Below are 21,250 nucleotides of genomic sequence, written 5' to 3' on the forward strand. Positions count from 1 at the left end.
AGTATTTTCTCTTAATTTCCTTTTTTTAAAAAATCATCTTTGTTTCTCTCTGATACCCAGTGCTTTGATCTGGAATCTTACTTGCAACTGAACTGTGAAAGAGGAACTTGGAGGTGTCCAGTATGCAAGTAAGTGCAACCAGACTACATGAAATGCAGTTCTACATGGTTTGACCCAAATTCAGATTGTGTTTTAGGCCATGGAGGGGAGAAAAAGCAGTGCTAGGAAATAAAGTGTATGTATTATGTTTATCTAATAGCATAAATTCCAGTGAGAATTCTCACAGCATTTCAAAAACTGAGAGAACACCCAGGATTATTTAGAAATTTAAAAACAAATAATGAGATTTTTTTTTCTCAAAAAACACATACTCTGTGTGCTCCAGTTACAGGCTATCAATGAGTTGTGTAGAGTTTCCAAGCAGCTCAAATACTTATATTGACAAGACATCCATACATAAATGAATGAACTGGCAAGTTTGTCTTTCCTTAACTAATGAAGCAACTACCAGGCAACAACCTGCCATGGCAAAAGAATGGATAATCTAGTCTAGAGTTATATTTTTTTCTCATTTTAGTGTTATAATATCCAAATTACTGAACTTCAGATATGTAGATACTAAAATGTTCAGCATCCAGCTGAACAGGAAATGATGCTAAAAGATGCTAAAATAAGTCTCAGGTACAGGGCTTTGAGCCAGTAGGTAAGCAGGTAGTGGCAGTGTTCAAGAGGAAGATGAATTTTGGAGACTGTGACATTTCCCAGTAATTATATAGGAAATTAAGTTGGATCCTCCAAGGTCAAAGTCAACGTCAAGTGCAAATTCAAGTGAGAGCAGAAAGCAGGAAGGATTCTAAACACAGCTGATCTTAAAAAAGGTAAAAGATTTCCAAGGAGCAGAAGTTTGGAGTGGTTTCCTAAAGGAAAAGAGGGATGCCTTGGCCTACTTTCAGTCTTCTGTTTGACCAGAGAGCTGGTATGGTGCAGAAAAAATGGAACACTGAGCTTTGAAGTGGTTGCAGACTGCCCATTTTGGTATTGAGCTGGGCAGAAAGAATCACAGAATGTCTGCAGGGCAGTTGAATTTCTGCAGCCTGCTGTGCTGAGGGTTACAAGTTTATTCCAGCCTCAGCTGAAGGAGCCAGGGCTGTTGAGCTGAAGCAGCTGTAGCAGTGTCTGCTTTGTCCCTGCCAACCTCCCCTTCAATCCCTGCTGCACCACTCAGTCTGTTCTGCCTGCTCCTGTGGGCTGGGGATGAGCTGCTTTCAATGACTGTGACAGAAATGTGTCCTAAGGTGCAGGTGCTTTCTCTGAACCACCTGACTTAATTTCTAAGTGAGGATAAAAACATCACAAGAATTGGATGGCTCACTTCTGAATTTATGTATATGTACACCCAGGTCAAAATTTTTGTCCTATTTCTCTCGAGTACAGGCACCTGCATCCAGATCTAAGTGCCTACATATCCAAATGATTCCACTTTTTGTTTTGTTCTGGCCCCATCTGTGCTGATCTTAAATAAAATAGCTATAATATGGAGTTACTTTGAAGGCACATTACTGTCTAGCTAAAAAAAATGATCCAATTTGAAAAAAAAAATTGTGCTAGCTGATGTTCGCAGGAGCTTTCTGCTATGTTTGAAAAGCCTTTAAATTCACAATATATTTCACTAGGAAAAATGAGTTAAAGGATGTGAACAGCTTGTGGGCACACAGAAGTAGATGTATCCTTATCTCATCTGTTTGATATGGAATACTGTTATCCTGGTAATGAAGACATAGAACTAAAACTGTTTGCCCTGAATAATTTCCAAATTGTGGGTTATGGATAGCAAGTTGGTGGCTCCCAGTCTGCTGATTTCATCTCTAACCTATCTTTCTTTCATCCCACTTTTCACATGTGTGTAGTGATATTCTAACACGATGTTTGGGGTGTTTGTTTTTTTTTTTTTTCCTTTCTAGTAAAACTGCTCTGCTGGAGGGCTTGGAAGTTGATCAGTATATGTGGGGTATTCTCAACGCTATACAAAAGTAAGTAAACTTACTGATTGCTGATACACAAGACTTAGCAACTAGGAGATAAATTAATGAATATTCAGATGGTCAAGCCAAAATAGTGTTTGAACTTTGTTACTCTATTTCATGGCTCCTTGGTGGAACCAGTGATACAGTGAATCAGTTTTCATCTACTTAGTAGATCTCGTTTTAGTTTTCTCTTGGTGGCAACCTCACCAGTAAAGCTGAGGAAAGCTTGAGAATTGAGGATTATATGCTTTTTTGACATTTTTTTCATATGTGGCAGACCACATGGGTATGTTGGTTAAACACAGAAATGTATTTGCACAATTGCCTTTTTTAAGACTTCCTTTCAGCACGCCCGAGGATCAAAAGATCTTCAGGTTATGTTACACTTGAGCATTTCCAAACATTTGCTACCATGCAGATTCTTCTGGAAACCTCAGCAAAATCGGTTACAAAAATAATAATTAATGTGCTAACATTTTTACATTGTTTTACAGCTCGGAGTTTGAAGAAGTTACCATTGATCCAACTTGCAGTTGGAGGCCGGTCCCTATAAAGTCAGATATTCACATCAAAGATGACCCAGATGGCATTCCCTCAAAAAGATTTAAGACCATGAGTCCAAGCCAGATGATCATGCCAAATGTGATGGAGATGATTGCAGCTTTGGGTCCTGGCCCATCACCATACCCATCCCTACCCCCTCCTCCAGGAGGCAACAACTCCACTGAATATGGTAACCAAGGTTGGTTTTAGTTTTACAGCTTTGTGCACCCAGATGGTCACTCTAGGAGCTCAGAGAGATACATAAGGCAAGCAAATTCTATGGCTGCAGTTCAGAAATTCTGCATTAACCTTTTCATTTAAGATTCATCTGTTTAGAGGAAAAACATTTTAATAACAAAATTGGTGCTTGCATTTATTGCCCTTAAGTGACAAAGTAGAGAGGTGCCCCACTAACCCTGCTGCTTGGGCTACTGAGTTTAACTTGTGGCTGGGTGGATGACATGGTAGGCCTCTTGTAATTTAAATTACTTTAAAAGAGATTTTTGGCTGCTTTGGCAACACCCTTGAGTTAGAAAATTACTTCTGAGTTCTTCTAGCCTTGTGCTGCCAGATTGAGAAACAGGGAACTAAACGCAGGCAGTGGAGATACATTTTTCAAATGACTGGTGTGTTGTGAATAACTCAATTATAGTGACAATTCTGAAAAGATGAAACCAGAGACTGTTTTTTTTTTTTTTTTGCAAGTAATATGATCTGACTCAGTTCAGCTCTGGGAAAAGACCAACTGTTCACACCATCAGAATCTCCAAATTGATTACAAGGTGATATATGTGCTTTTTGCAGGCGTTTGAAGAAAAATATAGATTACATGCAAATATGGTTAATTTGCTCCAGTGACTGCAAAACTGATGACAGATGATCAAACTTTTTAGGTTTTCAAACAGATGATTGATTACTATAACAAAGCCAAGAGCTCTGAATGACAATTTTTTTCCCTCTGAAGTGCAGGCAGAGCCTGAGAACAGAGCTGCCTGTTCTTCATCATCTTTCTAGCTCATAACCAGGGTTAGGGGAGTCATGAAAGGGTTCAGCACGTGGCACAACTCTTGCCTCAGAGGAGGGCTTGCTGCTGCATGGCTGTAATTCCCCAGGCCTATTTTTTATCTTCCATCTTCATTCTCCATCAATCCTTGCACTGAAGCTTAGGTATTAGGTAATGTCCTCTGATGAGCAGTGCTCCAGAGCACAGCAGTAATAGCAATAGTAATGTAGTAATATAATATAGTTATATTACAATAGTTAATGGTAATAGTAATATAGTAATATAATATAGTTATATTGGTTTGGGTTTCACAGTGAGCATCCTGAAGTTGAGTTGGCAAATAGAACAAGTACTCAGTAATACACAGCCTTATTCCAGCTCCCTGCTATTAAATCTCTCCTAAGAAGCAAGGCAAGGCCAGCTATGTTCTGTGACACTCACCCAGTTTTCAGATTAACAAAATGAGAATTAGTAGCAGCATTTACATGATAGATCAAAGTCCTGACTTCTCTGAGAAATACTCTTCCGTGGCTAATGCCTTCTATTCCCCTGAGATTTAACTTCTGCTTGTGAAGCTGTGCTAAAGAGCAAATGGTGCAGCTACTTCAGTTTGTCAAACTCCCTTCTGGACTTGAAAATTTAAAGTTGCTCTACTTCAGCAGATGAACTGCAGGCTCTCCAGGCAGGCTCCAAAGCTGTTGTGTTGTTTCAGAGCTCAGTATCATCCAGTTCAGTTGCTTACACAAAATCAGCTGGGTGGCTTTACTTCAGGTTTTGCTTTTCCTAGCAAAGAAGCTTCCAGAGCTGGTACATCAGTTGGAAATGTTAACAGAGGATTCCAGACAGAAAAATTATGGGGAGTGAAATCCATGTGCTGGGATGTGTGCTTTAGAAGTTAGGATCAGATCATTGAGCTGAGGTGGGATGGATCAAAATATTCCAACGATGGTCATACAGTCCTTGTACTGCAGATCACAAGGAAACTGGGCTTCTAGGTAGATGGTACAAGTGTGGGAGTGAATCCAGATCATCTATTCCAAATTGGTGTGAAATTTAGGTGTTTTAGACAACATAGTTTCAGGCTGAAGTTAGGTAGATTTCATAAATTCACTGTTTTCTCATTATGAGTGTGCACATCCACATGCTGAAAACACAGGCTACAGCCAGTCAGTCTGTAACTCTGAAAATAAAAATAATAGATCCAAGAGGGAAAAATTGGTGTTGTGTTTTCAGACAGCCAGTGAATTTTATTAGGTTTTTTGGGGAGCAAGGAGAATTAAATCACAAGCCCAATTAGACATGAAGGCCTCTTCTATGTTGTCTGAATGGAAGCTGCCTGTTTATACTACAGAAGAAGAGGTAAAATAGGTCCTGTTCCATGAGCTGATACTGTGACATCTTCCCAGTACAGTTCTGGCAATTAGCTTAATCAGAATCTGAAGTGATGCTACAATCTTAATGAGTGTGCTGAAGCATAGACATAAACAACACAGGTGTTCTATACATAATTTTGGGTTTGGACAATTTCAGTTGCCCTGAGATGCTTCTATATGCAAATATCCCATGGAACTGAAAACCCTTTCCCCTTCTCAGCTTGGTTCAGTTTGACTAGACTGTAATTTTTAAAAATGTCAGCAGTTTTTATTTCATTAAATGCACATGTATTGTTCCAGCAGCTGAGTGCCATTTTCCCCTCCCTCTTCCTCCAGAACTTTGTCACGTTCAGCGTGGCAGCTGCCCCGTGGTGTGCAGGGAGGGTGCTGTGCCTGGCAGCTTTTCCAAGATGCTCTTGAGAGTCCGATGTTGGCGAGCAAATAGTTTCTTTCATATCCCATCTGTTTCTCTTTTAGGCAACAGTTACCAAGGTCATGGCAATTTTGACTTCCCCCATGGGAATCCTGGTGGCACATCTATGAATGACTTCATGCATGGGCCACAGCTGTCACATCCCCCAGACATGCCCAGCAGTATGGCAGCTCTCGACAAACCTCTCAGTCACCCCATGCAGGAATCTGTAAGTAATGGTGCTCTGGATGTAGATTTATCCTTTGTGGGGGTAAGGAGCTCTCATCCAGCTGATGGACTTGCCTTGTGAAGTGCTTTTTTTTTTTTTTTTTCTGGGGATTCCTCGCTGTGGAAGTCTGTGAAATAGAGTAGTCCTGAGGAATGGCAAAAAGACCTTTTTGAGTTTCTGGCCTTTTCAAGTTTTTGGAGAAGCATTTCTGAGCTTTTAGAATTTTCATTTGTCTGGAAGAGACAACCTGGCTCCGTCTGCTTGTGTTAATCATTGTGCTTTGCTCTGACACCCCCAAAAAAACCCATCCAAAAACCCTAGACTTCAATCCTTAGGCCAGCAGGGTCTGTGGATATTCACACCTTGTTACAGCAAGACATTGACTGAGCTCAGAGCAGGGACAGGATCTTCCCCGGCCTTGTCCCTGAGGGCCAAAATTTGCATTTTGAGGGGGAATTCTACCCAAGCAACACCAAAGGCACCTTGAAGCTGTTGGGAATGGGACAAGGCTGTAGATTTCAAGGGGAGACACCACCACTGGTCTGAGGATGTAGCAGGGTAAGAGACTACAGAGTGGAGGTTCCTTGGGTGTCAGATGGAGAGGCAGAACCCTGCTCTGGAAAAAAAGCTTGCCCTGAGTTTTATCCACAGAACTTTAGACTTTCAGAAAATGCAGAACTGCAGCAGGCAGATGATGGAGAAGCTACCAGAAGGACTTGGCTCTTAGGCATGGCTACCAATTTATTTTAACTCTGTGTGTGTGTGTGTGTGTGTGTGTGTGTGTGTACACATCCTTTTATAGTCACTGGGGTTCCAGGGCAGGGGCTTTATGGTGTGCTGTTACTGCCCAGGAAGGATGTTTAACTTGACAAGTCATCTGTGCAGTGTCTCTCATGAATACCAGAAAGGAGAATTTCAGAGTGCACTGAGGCTTTGTGGCAGCAGATGCTCAGCAAAGGCCTCCTCAGTCAATGTCTCTGGTAGCTGGCTGTGGGTTTTCCAAGGAGGATGGTGAGAAACAGGAGGAGAGTGGAGAGAGAGTGTTCTTAGTAGAGCTTGGAGCAGAGCCCAAGTAACAAGACTGTCAGCAAAAGGAGAGTCCAGAAACCATGATGACTTTACCACTTTGCAGGCTAACAAAGGACAGAACAAATATGCTGTAAACTTCATTTTTTACATTGCCAAATTCCACATCCCCAGCTTAAAACACAGCCTAAATTATCTGCAACAGAACCTCTCATACACTAGTGAGGGGAAACACCACCAATCTGAGCCACTCAGCAGCTTTTCTTTGAGTCAAAGCCACAGGGAGTTGATCTTTGCCTCCCATTACCTGACACCTGCCTCTTGACTTCATCACTTAACTGCTACACCTTTGCTGTAGTGGTTGCCCCAGTGAAATTGCTGGAGTGGTTGGAAATGAAGTGGTTTAATATGAAAGTGAAGAATCTGGGGCTTTCTGAACAGAGGGCTGCTTCCAGCTGGTAGCAAAGGTGAAAGCTGCTGAAGCTGTGCATGTTCCAGAGCTGTAATTTGGGCAAATGGCAACAGATATTTGGTGCTGTGGGCCAGTCTGTAGCAAATCTGGGAGTTGCTTATGATAGCTGGAAATTAAAGTAAACCTTTGCCTCCCTGTTGTGGTACACAAGCTATACTGTTTGGGCATGTCAGTGGCTGACTTTCTCTTATGAGGATCAGTTTTCAGGTCTATTAGCACAAGAGAATTACAGTTCAGGCCACATTTGCAGATTCTTAGTGCTCCCACACAGCTTTTTTAGCATTATCAAGTCTCTGCTTTCCTCTTTCTCTCCTTCTTCCTCTCTTCTGTCTCTAGAAAGAGCTGGTTTTCTGTAGCAGACACTCAGGAAAGGCAGCTTTAAAATTACTGCTTTTAGAGAAATGCATGCCATTAGCACATTCCTAAATCGTGTAGCTGAATGTCTTTGGACAGACATCTCTGTACAAAAATAACTCTAAGTCACATTGCATAATTTCAGCTAAGGTTTGAAGATGTTGCCTCTGCTCATGTCTGGCTTTCTGTCGTTCTTTTTTACACATTTAAGGTGTATTTTATTTTCATCTGCTTTTCTCTTTGACTGTCTCATGGTTACAAGGATCCAAGATCAGATGTTTGGTCTTATTGAACCTGAGTTCTGTCTTGATCTGCAGCTGAATGCTGCTGAGGAAATACCTAATTTATAATTTACCTTAGATAATGGTAGGCAGAGAAAGCTGAGCCCTCCAGACATCATTCCTTGGGTGACTCCAGGAAATACAGATGGGTTTGCCTTGTGGAGGTAGGGCTGGGGAGCCAGGGCTGGATCATCTCATCTACTTTCTCTCAACACTGCTGTTCTGCTCATCTGGAACAAGACAGAAAATGGCTTGTGCCTCTTCACCAGGGTGAGGTGTTGTGAGAACTGTAGAAGAGATGCTTCTAGGCATGATGGCTACAAAACTTGCTAAACACAATTGCATGGGGGTTTTTTTGCAGAAATTGCAAACAGGTTTTAGGCAAAAGTCAATTCAGACTTAGCTCCTGCTGAGAGGTTATTGAGGACAGTGTAAGTATGACTGAGCAATGTCATAGTTTCATGCACCAAGTGAGGTGACATGAGCTGGTAGGGCTGTCATTGCTCTTGTGTCTGTTTTCCTCTCTCTCACACCAACACAAGTGTTCCTGCAGCCATGAGGTGAGCTGGGGTGATTGGGAACTCACTCAGTCAGCTCCTCCCTGGAGTTCCCTGCATGTCTGCAACCTGAGGAAAAGACAGGGATGGGGAAAGTGGCTGAGACCAGCAGCAGGGCAGGATGGCACCTTCCAGTGGTCCTGACAGCAGAAGAGTTGTGAAAATTTACAGTCTCAGCAATGGAGAGAGATTTAAACAATCCACTAAAACTCCTGAGTTTTTTTTTTTTCTTTTCTTTTCTTTTTTTTTTTTTTGTCTTTTCATTATCACTTTTCTCCTGGGGTCAGAGGAACAGGAGGTCACTGGTGCCCTCATAGAGAGTGATGGTGTTTTGTGCCCTTAAACAGGAGATGCAGTTGTGTTCTTTCACAGACTGTAAATGTTTTAAGAATGCCAAAGTTCATGCTCCTAAAAACAACCCTGGAATTCCCTTGCTATGTGAGCAAGGGGAACTTTGTTGGGCTCTGGGTTCACAGTGTGGGTTGGTTTTTCTTCAAGTGAAATTATGGGAGCTGGAGACAGGAGCTGAACCTTAACAAAGTGGAGTGCTCAGAATGTTTTTTCCACCACAGCAAGATGAATGCAAACAGGAAAATGTTGAAGTCCTGGGGATGTTGCTTTCTCAGAGTAGAATGGTGGAGGCTGTGGCTAAATCAGGTGGATTTGGAACCTGCAGTGGCTTGTGGCCCTCAGGCTTCCAATGAACTCCCTATCCCACAGTTCTCTCAGGGCCCCTTATCAACTATTTTTATATATAAAATGCTGGCCTATAATAATCATGTAGACTTCCTAACCTGCTTATATTTATTTTGAAATATGTCTGAGAACAAATCATTATTCACCCAGACATGCCAGTATGACTCTTGCTTTTTGCACTCAGGGATAAATTTAAGAGACTGTTCAACACAATCCTGTTTTATTTTGCCTTTTTTCCCCCAGAAACTGCTTTCCTACTTCAGCAACACTGTCTCAAATTGCTTTTTACTTTTTGTTGTAATCAAGATATCTTGATTTCCACACTTTTTGTTGCACGTGCCCTCAGTGAACAAAGCAGGAAACAGTATTCTTGGGATAGACTTCTACTTTCACTTGGAGTTTTGCAAAGGTTTTAGGCTGCAGGTTCTTTTACATTAACATATGATTTGTGGGCAGGTTTTGTACAAGTTTACAAGTTTTGTGAAGTATTCAAACTGTGACCCTAAGGGAGAGAAGAGTGCAGATCAGTACTTTGTTTTTTCAGTTTATTTAAAGTTTCATTTGGGAAAGAGGCCCAATGCAGTGCTGCAGATAGAATCCTTCAAACTGAGAGAGTATTGGAAAGGACCTCCATGTAGCTGAGTATCACTGTCCCATTGGATCAGTATTCAGGTTCCAGGTTTCATAAGAGTGGTGAAATGTATTTTTTAAAATGCTTCTTTCTGTATTTATTTTTTTTTTAATTTGTGGGAACATTTTAATCAAGTTTTGCAATAACCTCCCTTTTGCTTTCCAAAACTGAAGACTAAGGTTGAAATAACCCTGCAGTTTCCTGTGATACAAAAGGGTCAATGCTGACATAGCATTTTGCTGGTTTCTGTTGGCTTGGCTGGATGAATTTCATGCTGTTGTTGTATGTATCTGTTCTTTTATTTCAGCTCCACTTTGTGGCAATATGTAGCATTCCTCAAAAAATGTACACATTTTTTGTCTCTCCATATACCCAATTAACACGAGACATCTGATTCTGAAGCATTCAGACCCTTCTTTCTCATGGCACTAAGGTCAAGCCCCAAAGAATCCATTAGCATAAGATGTGACATGCAGCAGAAGGAAGAATTGGGCTTGTGCATTTTTGTTGCTTCTCTGTCATGTGAGAAAGAATTTCCCCTCAGTCTTCCATAATAAGGTTTGGAAGATGTGTACGGTTTGGTAGTTTATTTCCCATGGAAAACAACAACAAAAAGCCCCCAAGTTTTTGCTAGAGAACTTCCCCATGGCATGAATACAAAATAGAAGTGTGATTATTAGCTTAGTTTATGCTTATGCACTGGATTTTGCAGCCACCTACAGCAGCTCTGCTGATGGGTGGGGAGCTCAGGAGCTGGCTTGGGTTTTTTTCTCAACCATGAAAACCCTTGAATTTAATAGAGGAAAATCAGCCCTTAAAAGGGGTGTTGCATTCTGGAATGAAAAAATTAAAAAAGGAGGGAAGGAGCGGGTTAGGTTGATGTTTGCAGGATATTTGTAAGGAGCTGAAGCACAAATGGGCAGCAGTGCCAGGAAGAAGCTACCCAGTAAGGGAGCTGAGCAGAAATGATGCATTTTCTCTCAGTTAATCAGTTTCCTGGAGTAGGGATTGCTATTCAACAAATTCACCATTCACTCGTGGAATTTTTAAGGGCTGGAGCATCTGCCTTGCTAATGCTGAGCAGCACCCAGAAGCCTCCTTCCCTCCTGTTTGGGGTTTATTTTGTGTCCTCAAGTTTCCCACACCACAGGGAAGCAAACCAACAGCACAAACCCAATCTGTTTATCTCCTCCTTGCAGATCACCTTCAAAAAAATTGAAACACCTCCTCCAGCATTGGGATATGGAGTTTTCTTTTCCAAATGCGCTCTTTTTAAATTTTTTTTTTTTTTTTTAACTTTGGTTGGGTTTGGTTTTTTCGTTTTGGGTTTGGTTTTTTTTTTTTTTTTTTTTTTTATTTGTAGTTTGGTTTGGGTTTTTTTGCTGTAGTTTTGTTTGGTCTCTTGTTGTTTGTTCACGTGCATCCTTCTCTTCAATTTGCTTCCAGCCACTTCTTTCCGTGACGTGCGGTTACAGAGTCAGGCACGGCGAGCGCTGTACTTTGTGGCCTCACTTTTCTTCTCCTGCCTTTTTTTTTTTTTATTTTTTTCTTTTTTTTTTTCCTCCTCCGCAGATCCCTCATCCTGGCAGCACTGATCAGTCCCATACTTCCATGCAGCAAGGTTTGCACGTCCCTCACCCCAGCAGCCAGTCAGGGCAGCCATTACATCACAGCGGGCCTCCTACCCAGCAGTCCCGGCAGCCACCCCCGGCCGCTTCTAGCAACCATCCACACAGTGACCTGACCTTTAATCCCTCCTCAGCCTTAGAGGGTCAGGCTGGTGGACAGGGAGCACCCGACATGCCGGAGCCCTCGCTGGATGTAAGTCTGTCTCATACTCTCATCTGCCTGCCCTGGCGTCTGCTTCGCATCGCGGCGGGAGGGCGGGGAGGTTTTTGTTGGTTTTTGTTTTTTTTTTTTTTCTTTTGGGGGGGGGGTGGGAAAGGGTGGGGGGGTGCTTCCACAGCACATGCCATCCTCTCATGCTTTTGGTACCTGGGTACAGGTGTGACAGGGAGGTCCTGGCTGGCTGGGAGAAAGGTTTTGGGTTGAGGCAGCTGCGTGGCCAGCGAGCCGTAGGGTTTTCCGAAACGTTGGAGCTGGGAGCCGTCTCCTCCTTTCCCTCCCGTCGTGGGATGGGGGTTCCTGGCTGCTCTGCTAGAGCTTGAAACCACCTCAGTGCCTGAAAAAAACAGAGAGGATGGAGCTGTGGGTGGTTCTGACTCTGCTGGAGCTGCACACCCAGCCCTGCAGCATCCCCGGGCCAGCAGGAGGGGGATTTGTGCTCTCCCGGCTGCCAAATCCAGGCTGTGCCCATCCCTGCAGCATCCCCGAGCCAGCAGGAGGGGGATTTGTGCTCTCCCTGCTGCCAAATCCAGGCTGTGCCCATCCACACCCACTCCTGCAGGTAGCTCAGCACCACAGGTTCCTGGGGCACAGCACATAGGGAAGCATCCAACAAGGATTTCTGCTGTCTCCTTGGTCACTGGGGGAGGTAGCACCCGTCTAAACAGAGCTAAACCTGGTTTTAACACCAAAAGGAATCTTCTGTCTCTTACCATCCATTCCGTGGAGTCAGAAATGAGTTTCCTGAGGTCTCTCTCTGGCTAACCACCCACCTCCTGGAATATAAACCCCTTAGCAAGCAGGATTGGATTTTCATTTGAATGGTGTGTTCCCATATGTGTATCTTCTGTCTGCTCCAAAGTCTGGTGCTGCACAGTGTCATTTTCTTAGCTAAATGCTCACCTCTGGGCAAGGGATTTATATCTGAATTTCCTGTATAACTTAGATCTTCCCTGTCACACCCAAGCACTGTGCTGGCAGATAGCTTGGCAGGGGGGAGGGAAGGGATGAGGGGACAGAGATGGATGCTCCAGTGACAGGGACAGTGCTCAGTGCTTCTCTGTGAGCCAGGCTGCTGCTGGTTCACAGTCCCCTGCACCTCCTTTTGGGGATGGAAGTTCCTGTGGCACTTCTGAACCCTTCAGGGGTATTGCAGGAGCAATATTGTTAGGTGAAATAAAGATGTCATTATTTTCCTTCAAAAATTTAAGTGACACAAAGTGTGCTGTTAGAGGCCAGGCCCTCAATCCTCAGCAAAAAGCAAGGTGGGGGACTCAGTACATTTAGCACAGTGCTGTGGTTGTCACTGATGTCACACGCTGGATTTTTTAAGGGAGGCTGAAATTACCTCAGCTAAATGAGAAGGCAAGTGCTGTTCAGTGTGAGGAATACCCCTTCTTTGAAATACCTGTCAGCTCTAGCATGTTGAGATCAATTATTTTAAGGGGTTTAACTTTCAGTAGCTGTCTTGTGAAACAGGGCTGGATGAAGTCCCGTGGTGCAGCAAACCAAACAGGGGACTCTGGCATGGGCAAGCTGGTCTGCCTGGTGTGACACAGTCACATTAATTCTTTGGGACACAGGCATGATGCAAGCTTTAACTTGAGTTAAAGAATTTACAGAGATGCAGCTGTAGGTAGAGGTCATCTCCACTTGGACCTCAGACAGCAGAGGCCCAAGACTCAGATCACTGCTTGGGCTTCTCAGGTATTAGCTCCAGGAGCACAGGGTGCATCTCTCCAAATTCTGCCCCAAATTTTACCATGTTCCCATAGCTTCTCCCCCCTCTCAGCCCTTGGCACTCCTCTGTCTCTCACCTCTGCTCCAGCACAGCACCCCCAGCTCCCAGTAAGTCCTTTCTGAGGTCTCAGAGGCAGAAGGCACGTCCCAAGGCAAGCTGAGGGCAAAGCTTGGAAGGCTTAATCTTTAGAGATAGGGAGCATATTGTTTAAAACTTCCACCTTTCTTCAAAAAAAAAAAAAAAAAAGAAATTAAATTCTTGGTATACAAGGATGAGTCTCAAGAGATGTTATGTTAAATTTTTAAGAAATGAGTTGAAAAATCATAAGACAAATTCAAATGTTTTTTTACATTCTATGTATTTTGTGGGACCTCAGGGGTTTTTTTGGCTTCTGTATCATGTTTTCATAGATAATTATGATAACAGGTGAAACACATTTAAGAGCCTTATATCTTTATTGTGGTACTATAGCAATAGCATTTTTACCATGATTAAAAGGAGGCAGTATATTAAAAGAAGCATTCTTTGTGAGAGCTTTTGTTTATGTAAACTTGGTGTTGCTTTTTTTTTTTTCAAAAATGCTTAGGAAATAAAAATGTTTTCTGCATTTCATGTTTAGCCTATTGAAAAAAGTGTTCATATAACATTAGAAGATGAAGCTGCATTTGCACAGGAGTAATAGAAGCATATAAATATAATACTTGCATGCTAATTGTGATGCACTCAAGTTTTTTATTTCACAGTGTTTGAAAACACAGGACAACTTAAGACTAATTTATCATACCTATTATTAAGTTTATTGAAGCAGTCCATATTTTTCTGTCTCTGCATTAACACAACAAGGAATATAAAGGGAATTTATTACAAACTCTTTGCTGCTGTTTTTTTATGTGTGACACTTACTTTTGACTGGGATATGGCGAGATGCAGAATAAATCAGAAACATTGCCCATGATTTGCTTATAATCTCTCAGATCAGAACCAACCTGAGTGATGGTTAGAAAACCAAAATTATCTATTTGAAACACAGTATTAACAAAAATATAAATAGCCCCTCACAGCTATTAGTCTTGATATTTTAAAACATTGTGGGGATCAGTGCATCTTCTGCTGGATGGGGTCTTATGCCCCTCACCCTTAAGATGTCTGGAATTTTATGTAATGCTGTAGTTAAATACTGCCAACCACCCTAGACTGTCACCACCAGTCAGAAAGGAAGAGTTCTCACCCACCTGCCTTGCCACTCTTCCTTCTCATTTGCTATTTCTTTTTTTTTCTTTTTCCTTTTCTCTTTTTTTATTTTTTTCTGGACTGCTTTAACCCTGAGTGGTTTCACCACCCCAGAGCTCACAGCAGTGCACTGAGGCAGGAGAGGTGGCTGAGGGGTTGAGGAAGGGACAGGGCTGCCTCTTTCTGTAGGGATGAAGGCTTCAGGTGATCATTTTGCTGACACGTGGGGGTCAGGCAGTCCAGTCTTTGCTGATCTACCTTAAAGCTCAGATATGTCTTACTGAAACTGCATGTTTCAAATTTTTTTCAGTGTTTTGTGTGAAACTAGTGTACAAAATGAGCATTTGTTGAGAAGTTTTTGTCAGCATTGCTAGCCAGTAACTACACTTTGCTTATTGATGAACTTTGTGATGGGGAGGTTGATTGAGAAACCCTAATTGAGATGGTGATGTAAATCACAGATGAAACCTGAGTAATCCAGACTTCCACAAACAAGTGGATTCTTCATCACCTTAGGTTTGTGTCACTGCTGCCTTCAATGTATTTGGATATATCCCTCTCTAAAAGCCATTTTCCAGGACTGTGTGATGTTTAAATCCCTTGTTTTTTCTCAGTTGTGTTTCTGTTATCTGTAATTTTCCTTTCACCTTTATATTTTATAGCTGCTTCCAGAACTCACAAATCCAGATGAGCTGCTTTCCTACCTGGATCCTCCTGATTTGCCAAGCAATAGCAATGATGACCTTCTGTCTCTCTTTGAGAACAACTGAACCCATATGTATTCTCCCACCCTTTTCACTTGTTCACACGTGTGTGGCTGCACAGCGAGGAACCTTAACACTCCTTTTCCACAAGAGAAGAAAAAAAAAACAAAAACAACTCACAACTTGATCCAATGGTGCACTCCCTGCTTTCTTCATCTCAGAACTGCCTTTGTCAGCTTCAAAGACTGTGAAAGTGATGGGAGAAAAAAAAAAATAAACCCACAAAAGTAACTAAATGCAGTAATCTCCAAGTCTGCCATGCTACACATGACAAGCATAGACAGTTGTGCAGCTAATGGAAACCCCATTTGTTGTTCATCCTATAGAGAGAGAGTTCTGTGATAAACATAGTGTGAAGTATTTTGGCAAAAAAACAATTCTTGGCAAAGGAAGAAAAGGCAACAAAATGGAACTGTCTTTAACTGACCCATCTCAGAGTGTCCTTCCAATGCGTGTTCTTCCATTTTTTTGAAACTCTTATCTCCCTCCACCTCCCCTCTTCCCACCTCCAACTACAGGTTTGCCTTGGAGGGATTGTCCTGGCCACACACACACACACACAAAAAGAAAAACAAAACCACGTACAAAGTTCAAAAAAAAGCACAAATCCTCCAGTAAAGTGGCAAAGATAGGGAAGACACAGAGGCCCATCAGAGGAGCCAGCAGCTTAGCTAATGTGACTTCAGTATCAGAGTCCTGAGAACCCCCAGGCTGCAGCCAGGGGTGTTGGTGTTTCTGCAAGTGCAGGAATCTTAACCACCTCTTTGCAGAGGATCTCTCTGTCTAAACACACAGGTTGGAAACACCCAGGAAAGCTGGAAAACAAAATTTGTAACGCTTAGGTATTTTTTTTTTTTTGTGGTTTTGGTTTCAAATCATACCATCCATGTCTGTGTTACCATCCAGCTGTTGACATAGCTGTAAAAGATCTTGTTGCTATCTATGCCATACAGAATGGAAAAGAGAGGGAGGGGGGATGCAAACCAAACTGTTCCTATCACCTACAGCCTTGGGTGCCCCAAACATTCGTGTCACCATCTGTGCTGCACAATACAGAGTAAGACAAGATGGGTTGAAGGCAGCCAGGAGATCACTGCAGGTTGGAGGGAGAGGAATCTGCATGATTATTTTTAACAGCTGGCTTGAGAAGGGGCATTGACATTGGACAGACATCTTACAGCTTCATTTTTTTGTTTTGCTTTTGAGTTCTGTTTTTGTGACTGTTACAGATAACCCAGCCTTTTCTTTTTCTCCTCCTTCGGTTTCTTTTTTTAAACTTTGGCTGCCGGGATGAGCTCTTTCTCCTGAAGGACCATGGGGAGAATCAGTAGCTGTTGGTAGATTGCTCCTGCCCTCCAGAGACCCTGCTGCCACAATCACTGTCTTGCCCCTGTGATCTGTGCTTCTTGTGTGGTTGCTGCTTCTGCATGAGCTTCCTATTGCTTCTGTGCCCATTTCTGTGCTCTTCGTCTCTCTCTCTCTCTTATAAATGATGTACAGTAGCTGTGTAAGAAGTGCATGTGTGCCAACTCTGCCCTCGTGGTGCAACATTTCAGCTTTTGCCCACTGTACAGTTATTGGTTTCCTTCTTTTTCCTGGCTGAAGCCGATTTGACCCCACTCCTTTTCCTCATCCCAAATCCAGTCTTCGTTTGCTCACCACAAAACATTTGAAACTCAAGTGCCAGGCAAAATTTTGTTTTTTCCTGCTGGTTTGACTAGATAGCTTCCTAGCCCACCCCCTTGTTTAGTTTGCAATGCTGTAAATGGCATGCTCTGTGCTTACAACTCTGGATTTGTTTTCCTCACCAAAGTCATATTTGTAAATTCTTTGCGGTTTTTATTTCGTTTTGCTCTTTTTGTTAACGTTTCCCACTACTGCTGTACATGCCTCCTGATATATATAAGCTAGTCAGCAGCACCTTGCTGTAGATATTAAAGGAAATGGCAGTTTAGTTCTTTTATTTTCCAGTAGGAGTATTGAATCTGTCAAACATATTATGTAGAGATGGTCCCCCACTTATATTTTTCCTGTTTCGAGTTTTTTTAAGAAAGGCGCTGTTCATTATGCAAAATCAATTATTTTAAGAATTGCTATTGTAAATATCTTTGTGAATATTTTAGTATCGTCTTTGATAATATTCAACACTTTCATGATCTGGTTATACTTTTGCTGGTGTTTTTAAATACCTTGTCTGAAGAAAAAATATGGGTCCTTTTTTAAAAAAACAAGAAAATCGAGGGTTCTTTAACAGATAAGGAAGTTGGGTTATTTTCTCCCCCAACCCCCAGTTTTCTTTTGAGAAATTAGGCCAACTTTCATGTCCATTTACATGACAAATTAATTGGTACATCAGGCAGTACCTGGACAATCAGGGTCCAGCTCTGTCGTGGAAACAGAACTAAGTGATTGCCTAGGGCAGAAAAATAAAACAAACCAACAAAAAATAGACCGACCGACATTGATTGACCGTGGGTGCTTGTGGGCTGGTGATGGCAGAGAGGTTGTTTGGTTGCCCAAGTGAGCAGAACACCCAGAACCAGCTTCTGAACAGGTAAAGGTGCACTAAGGCAAGCAGTGAGGGTGGAAGGTACCACGTTTGTGTCACTCTACGGGTGCCCCGGTCACCGTCGCCGGGGCGCTGTCAGGCTGAGGGATGTTGGTGGGTGGGGAGGGAACCAGTTTAGTGGTTTTTATTCTGCTTAGAAGTGGGGTTTTTTTTCTTACGTAGGCTTGACAACCTGCAGAGGGTCTCTGCAGAATATTAAACCACATGGTGACACGGTTGTGGTTGACACAGTTCCTAGGAAAGGCCATTCTTCAGTTGCAGATGAGTTTTGTAACCATTTTACTGTCATTTCCCCCTGTCTTTTTGCTGCATTGTTTTTATAGATATGGAAATCACAGGCAGGGGTGGCTAATGATAAACTGATTTTATGCCCTTGGAGCTTGGGTTTTTTTGTTGGAGGGAGGGGAGGGAAGTTTCTTAAGCCATAGGTTTGGGAATAAAGAAGATTTCTCTCACTGTTGGTTGGAACTGGTTGCTTGTTTGAATTGATCCTATTTAATGTTCCACCCTCTGCTGATTGTTGAGCAGCTGAGTTAGTCACCTGAAACTGTTTTTCTCTTCAACAACATATTGCAAACCAGGTATGCTAAGGATTGACATTTTGCCTGACTGGTGGTATTTAAAATGGATCATTTAAATGTACCTGTTGGAAAGCAGAAAGGGGAAAAAAAAAAAAAAAGAAAAGGAACACAAACCCATAGATGTTAGCAGTACGTTTGGAGCAGTGTGAAAGAATTACTTTGTGCAGTAATAAAAGAATTAAAGTGGGCTGTTGACATTTGAAGGCTTACAGAAACACTTGGTTTCTAAGCAGAACTTGAGAGAAAGTATGATTTTTACCCACCACCCAAATGTTGGACATCTGAGACAGTTTTTAACGTATCTGTCAGCTAAAATCAGGTACTGTATAGTAGCATCAGTATGAAAAAGCTTCTAAATGAAAATTTAGTTATTTTTTTATTTGTTCACTGCCGTATTAAAGTTTAGAGAAAAAAAAAACAAACCACCTAGCAAATAGGGTAATCACAGTCATTTCTTTTAAAGCTTAATTATGATATGAAATTCCAGTAGTATTTTTCTTCTTCTTTTTTGTTTGTTTGTTTACTCTTGAATTGTTTCCCTATGGAAGTTCATCTGGGAAAGAACCCACAGAGATCTACAATTCTGCTGCCAAGACATTATTCTAGGACTGACAGATCCACACCAATGTCTGCAGCAGAGACTCAAGGGACAGCTGTACATATGTAAATGACAAATAGAGACATGTTAACAGAAATGCATTCATTTTCCTTGGAATGTGCATTGTTTTTATTTCGCAGGAAAAAAAAAAAAAAGCAAAAAAAAAAAAAAAAAAAGCTTGAAGCTCCATCTTATGTGGAAAATGAATCCTGTTTGTTAGCGTTTGTGGAGTCTCAGCATTTGTTTCACTTTCACTTCTGTAATATACTCTGATCCTTTGTTTTGTTTTGTTTTATCTACATGTAATATTTAGCTTACGTGTACTAGTCTATCACCTGTGTATTTTTAGGGTGCTACAGAAATAATGAAGAAAAATAAGGGGGATTAAAAAAAAAAAAAAAAATTGTAACCAAATTCATACTTTGTACAATTTTTGATATCATGATCAGAGGAGAATTAAAAAAAAAAAAAGTACAATCTGACGTAACATGCAAAAATGGCCATTGTCTTTGTTTGTACATTGTATGTACAGTACAATGCAATCATTTCATACTTTAAACTGGTCAGAAAAAATAATTGTGATTTTTAGTCTTGCAAAACTGTATGTAGTTAGATGATGTGACAACCTAATATTTATCTAATAAATATGTATTCAGATGAAACCTGTATATTAGGTGTTCATGTGGTTATTTTGTATTTAAAGATCAAATTATTTGACTATTGCTAGACATTTATATACTCTGTTGTAACACTGAAGTATTCTCATTTGCTCATGTTAATTTTTTTTTTTCCTAAATAAATTTGCAAAATTAAGGTCTGGCTAATTGGCAGCTGCTTTGTAAATTTTTAGTTTCTTTTTGAAACAACCAACTTCCCCTTTGCCCTGGCTTGTGGTAATGTGAAGTCAGTTGCACAGGAGGTGCCTCTTCTGGGAGCAGGATGGCAGAAGTGTGAACCACCCTGGAGGAGAGACAAGAGTAAAAAAATGCACATTTATTGTCAGGCATGGGATCACACAGGCAAAATGTCCCTGCCCAGCAAGGGGCTGGTGAGTTGCAGCTCAGGATGCAGGGCACTGCCTGTCCCCTGAACAAGTCATGATGCCTTTGAAATTAAATGAAATCTGTGTGTGATTTGAGTAACAGGAAAGGAAGGTTCATCTCTGGTGTTGGCACATGTGGAGGGAACAAAAATCCAGCACAGTAGATGGTTAGTTTTACCTTTTGTTTTAAATTCTCGTGAGTTTGATACTTTTCTATGAATTGGAGTGGAAGTAGTGACCTTGGAAGATGACTAAAATGAGATTTTTTTAATTTCTTTTTTTAGTTCAGCCTATTCTTCAAGGACTTGGTTTTAAAATACAGCCTCTGCATTGCAATATCTGCTTAATTTATCTGCCTGCAGACTGAACCGTGACAGGAGGAGCAGACACAGAGTTGTCACAACAAAAGTGCCACACACAGGTCCTGTCCTGGCAGGGTCCTACACCCCTGCTTAGCCATGGCCACAGGTGGCAGTCACTTATCTGAGAACTTGTACCAAGGGACAGGTACTGAGTGTCTGTGTTTGTATGTGGATGGAATTTTGGGAAGGGTTTAGTCAAAACCCACCTTTGGTGGAACAACCTAACTGTTGTAGAAGGTGTGTATGTATAATAAAGGGGTGTAATTGAGAGAGAGTGATTGCTCCACAGGGACACAAGTCCTTATTGTTGCTTGAGATACACACAAGTATGCATACAGATACATAATAGAAATCTAGACTAAAGATTTATTTCCTCAAAATTGGGGAAAATCATGTTTCTGACTCTCAAATTCTGCCTTCCCTGCTGGCACTGTCACGATGGGCTTATAGGATAACGTAGTAAAACTGAGTTAGAGTGCACTCAGTAGTGAAACAGATGAAGTTCTCATCCATTCCAGCCAATAATTAATGATTATTTTGGGTTTGGTGTTCTGTTTTTCTGGATGCTCCCAAGAAGTGTCAGCAAGACTTTGTGCAAACAGCACTGTATAGCTGGAGAACAGTGTGAAGAGCTGGGGTGATGTCCTGAGGTCTTCTACATTTCCCAAGCTTGGTGTGGAAGTCTGAGGAGGCTACAACCACCCTCAAAGTGAAGTTTCACCCAGATGTCACCAGAGGACCCCAGGACAGGTATGATGTGTGTACCCAGCCAGTGCTGGTGTCTCCTGTCCCACGTCCTGGCAATATTTTCTGTGTGTTGTGCAATCTGCATGTGCTTCTGGGCAGCCACCTACACGAGCATCTGTGACTTCTCTGCTTACCAGTGTGCTTATCAATTATTAAGCAACCTCAGAACA

General features: G+C 41.8%; 1 protein-coding gene and 1 long non-coding RNA gene across 17 annotated transcripts in view; one reads left to right on the plus strand and one right to left on the minus strand.

Moving 5' to 3' along the window:
• ZMIZ1 (zinc finger MIZ-type containing 1) overlaps positions 1–19,597 on the plus strand; it is a 332,043-nt gene extending 312,446 nt beyond the window's left edge. For all 16 annotated transcript variants that reach the window (XM_071748298.1, XM_071748301.1, XM_071748299.1 and 13 more), the window contains 6 exons: positions 61–128; positions 1,962–2,030; positions 2,519–2,766; positions 5,421–5,584; positions 11,174–11,422; positions 15,080–19,597. In XM_071748298.1, coding sequence (XP_071604399.1) covers positions 61–128; positions 1,962–2,030; positions 2,519–2,766; positions 5,421–5,584; positions 11,174–11,422; positions 15,080–15,187 — 906 coding nt within the window. In that variant the 3' untranslated portion in view covers positions 15,188–19,597. The remainder of the gene's footprint in view (positions 1–60; positions 129–1,961; positions 2,031–2,518; positions 2,767–5,420; positions 5,585–11,173; positions 11,423–15,079) is intronic.
• Positions 5,578–13,061, minus strand: LOC139798143 (uncharacterized). The gene is made up of 3 exons (XR_011726745.1): positions 11,597–13,061; positions 7,792–7,947; positions 5,578–5,729 (listed from the first exon to the last, which is right to left on the minus strand). It is a non-coding gene; the product is annotated as an uncharacterized lncRNA (long non-coding RNA).
• Positions 19,598–21,250: the final 1,653 nt, after the last annotated feature.

The sequence above is a fragment of the Heliangelus exortis genome, chromosome 7, assembly GCF_036169615.1.
Source record: "Heliangelus exortis chromosome 7, bHelExo1.hap1, whole genome shotgun sequence".
Taxonomy (NCBI): Eukaryota; Metazoa; Chordata; class Aves; order Apodiformes; family Trochilidae; genus Heliangelus; species Heliangelus exortis.